The sequence below is a fragment of the Bufo bufo genome, chromosome 10 (genome assembly GCF_905171765.1).
Source record: "Bufo bufo chromosome 10, aBufBuf1.1, whole genome shotgun sequence".
NCBI lineage: Eukaryota > Metazoa > Chordata > Amphibia > Anura > Bufonidae > Bufo > Bufo bufo.
This window is the reverse complement of record NC_053398.1, coordinates 1,431,937-1,435,253: the sequence shown is the minus strand read 5'-3', so window position 1 is coordinate 1,435,253 and position 3,317 is coordinate 1,431,937. Positions and strand designations below refer to the sequence as shown.

The 3,317-nt window shown below is 50.4% G+C and overlaps 1 protein-coding gene across 1 annotated transcript; it reads right to left on the bottom strand.

Annotated features, from left to right (window-relative positions):
- Positions 1-336: 336 nt before the first annotated feature.
- On the bottom strand, positions 337-2,694 carry ADM (adrenomedullin). Its single transcript, XM_040410382.1, has 4 exons — positions 2,612-2,694; positions 2,187-2,297; positions 1,919-2,047; positions 337-1,543 (listed from the first exon to the last, which is right to left on the bottom strand). The coding sequence occupies exons 2-4, from the start codon at positions 2,282-2,284 to the stop codon at positions 1,162-1,164; spliced, it is 609 nt and encodes a 202-aa protein (XP_040266316.1). The 5' UTR covers positions 2,285-2,297; positions 2,612-2,694; the 3' UTR covers positions 337-1,161.
- Positions 2,695-3,317: the final 623 nt, after the last annotated feature.

Sequence of the window (3,317 nt, the reverse complement as noted above, 5' to 3'; positions counted from 1 at the left end):
GTGTCCCCCGCTCACTCCTCGTGTCGTCTATTGTCATATATTGTCTATTTCATAGCAAATTTATCTCATTTGCTGACGTCGGGGGGAGGAGACAGAAGGGCCGTTTTCCAGCTGTCTACTCAGAAGATGATGGTTTTCATTAACCATAAAGCAGGTGATACTGGTGTGAAGCCGTGTCCATGTTGGAGCCCCCCCATTATCATTGTGAGAAATGTAACTGTGACCCCTTGATACAATGTATCCCTAATGCTGGACTATATGGGAGGGGTGGGGGCTGCTCCGGGGTCTGTGTAGAAATCACATCAATGCAATAATCAATGACAAGGAAAGTTCTGGTGAATCATTTTCTTTTATTCAATGTGACCCATTGGGACATATAATAAATGTTACATCCGGAGAGCGAACTCCCCGTGGAATGCCAATACGCGCCGAGGGATCGGATACCTGCAGACAACAGGAGATACATAGATACTAATATAGATAATGCCCTTATAGAATCTGGTAGAAAAATAACTTCTGCTTTGGACGATACAAACACGTAATAAACAGTAGCATAAATATCATAGAAAACATTGCACTTCAGGTTCAAGTATCAAGGTCCAGTCCACGAGGAACTGTATAATCCGTCCGTCCTGCATGACAGGGCTCAGACTGTACCAGGTCCATAGGCAGTGAGGGGACGGGGGAGGGGAGAACGTCCTGGGAATCAAGCACTTGCTGCCGGACCGCAGAGTCCCCCCCATCAGTCGGAGATTTTGGGGCCGGTCAGGTAATTCAGCTCCTGGAGCCTACGAGCGGCTCCAGGTGGAAGGTCCAAAGTCATCATCATGAGGTTCTGCAGCGCCTCGACCGCTCTACGTTGGGTCCTGGAGCCCTTGATCGCGCCCCACCTTGCCCTCTCCCGTTTTTGGTACTGTCTTTCAGTGCTCACATTCATAATAGTCCTTTACAAGTGCAAAATGATGCATCCGCCTTGTCCCAGAGAAGTCCATGTCCTCTGAGGACCAGTCCCGGTCTACGACATTGCTTCCTCCTTGTGCCCCTGGCCAGAACCCTCTAAGGCTCCACTGGGCCGGGTATGAGGAATTTGGTGCGTCCTCCTGAGTCGGGGGACCTTTACCCCTCACCGTGTGCTACATCTCTACTGCACGTGTCCGCGCTTTAAGTCCTCAGCAAGGTCTGCCACATTTTGCCTTTGGTCTTGGTCAGTCCTCTCTGTGTAGATGTTCTTTGGAGGATGTCCAGGAGGTGTCGGGCACCGGTTCTGGCTTTGCCAGCGTTCACCCACTGAGGTCTGAATGCGCCATCCACAAAGGGCATCAGAAGCCTCCTGTCGGGAACGGACCTTCTCCTCCTTTTGCCGTAGCCCTGGGAGCTGATCTTCCTGGCGGGGGCTGTGATGTCCTTGTCTTTGTCGGTATACTGGTAGATTTGGTTGGCCAGGTTGTGCACGATACAGGTGCCGAACTTGCAGCCCCTGGAGGTGGGGGGGTAGTTACCGAAGCTGTGCCTGTACCTCTTCACCCGGATATGGGCACCATTGCTGCAATGGAGACAAGAAGCCAAAGGTTAGACACCTGATCCTCGGTCTCATCAGCCGCCAATGTAACCCACCCGCCTCTGCTACACCGTGGCAGCCCCCAGGATGTGAGCCCGTAGTCTAATAAGTATCTGCACACTACAACCCACCCCCCGCTTACTGATTCCAGGAATCACCAAAAGCCAACACAACCCTTGCACTGAGATTGAGAAACCCATTACAAACACAACCCTAGATGCATGATGTAGCAGAGCTCAGTGTGTCACTGTGATAAAAGTAACAACAGGTTTCCCTTCAGTCCTATGTACCACCACAGATGGACTCGTGGTGACACGTCCAGCTCTGCTACATCTGTTGTATATGTGTCTCGTTCATTACCTGCTCTGGGGCAGCTGAGGATCCTTGGGATCTTCTGGCTTGACGAAAGAGAACGTCGAGGTTGCATCAGGACTTTGGACAGGTGTCTGCAGATCCCTCCGGACTCGATTCGCCTGAAGAAACTTCCATCTGCAAGACGCAAAGTAAAGACGCTCGGTCAGTGGCGGCGACATTAAAGACACGAGACTTAAAGACATGAAACACGAGACCTAAGTCACGAGAGGCTCCTTCGAGGAACGAGACTCCTTGTCACTTGTAATCAACTCACTTTTTACTGTCTCCTTGGACGACTTCCATCCTTGTGGCGGCGGAGCCAAGGAAGCTGAGATAAGTGATGTGAAGGAAGAGGACGTAAGCGAAGTCCATGCTGGACGGATTCCTGGAGGAGAAATGGAAGACATCGATTTAGAGGGGATGTCAGGAATGCGGAGCGCGGCCACCTGTGAACCCCACGCGCTCCTCGGAGCCGCTATTTACATTGCATTATCTGCTAGACAAACACAAGATATCCAGGGGCCCCACCCCCCACCGGGTTATAATAACTGGTGCACGCTGTATACACAGTGCCATGTGCACCCCTGTAGTATCTGGTCACCCCCCGGAAATCACTGCACCCACAAAACTTTTCAGCTAGAAGGTCAGGACATCTGCAGTGAAACATTGTGGCCATTGACAGAATGCAGCAGAACCTACCTGCAGCGCGGGGATAATCCACAGAGTGAAGGAGCAATAATCCAGGGTGGCTGCTGTGCTGCCTGTGCTGCCTGTGCGCTCGCTCTCTGCCCTCTGCCTGTCTGGGGCTGCACACAGCTTTATATAGGCAGCTCCAGGGGGCGGGGCCAAACCTCCACTGTACACAATGGGGCTGCTGCAAGGGACAGGCTGTCACCTAATAAGGAAGGAGTGGGGGGCAAATAATGTGGGGGAGGGGCGCCGCAATATTAATAATAATAATTATAGTGGGGTATATGGAGACATAATGGACAGGACACCCGGGCTGTAAAGGGTAACCCTCAGGAGATGTCCCAAAATGTCATAATGTAATAGAACAAGTGAGGGGGTTATAGAGAGATAGTGAGATAGAGAGATAGATGGAGAGATAGAAAGAGAGAGAGAGAGAGAGAGAGATAGAGAGATAGAAAGAGAGAGAGAGAGAGAGATAGAGAGAGAGAGAGAGAGAGAGAGAGAGATAGAAAGAGAGAGAGATAGATGGATGGATAGAGAGAGAGATAATAGATAGATAGGAGATAGAGAGAGAGAGAGATAGATGGAGAGATAGAGAGAGATAGAGAGATAGGAGATAGAGAGAGAGATAGAGAGATAGATAGAGAGATAGATGGATGGATAGAGAGAGAGATAATAGATAGAGAGATAGATAGATGGATAGAGAGAGAGAGAG

Bases quoted from the DNA above. Each gene is read 5' to 3' on its own strand.
- ADM (XM_040410382.1), bottom strand. From the start codon at position 2,284: ATGGACTTCGCTTACGTCCTCTTCCTTCACATCACTTATCTCAGCTTC. The intron at 2,048-2,186 runs GTGAGTTGATTA...TGCGTCTTGCAG, and splicing joins GTCCAAGGAGACAGTAAAAA to ATGGAAGTTTCTTCAGGCGA. The intron at 1,544-1,918 runs GTAATGAACGAG...TCTCCATTGCAG, and splicing joins CCTCAGCTGCCCCAGAGCAG to CAATGGTGCCCATATCCGGG.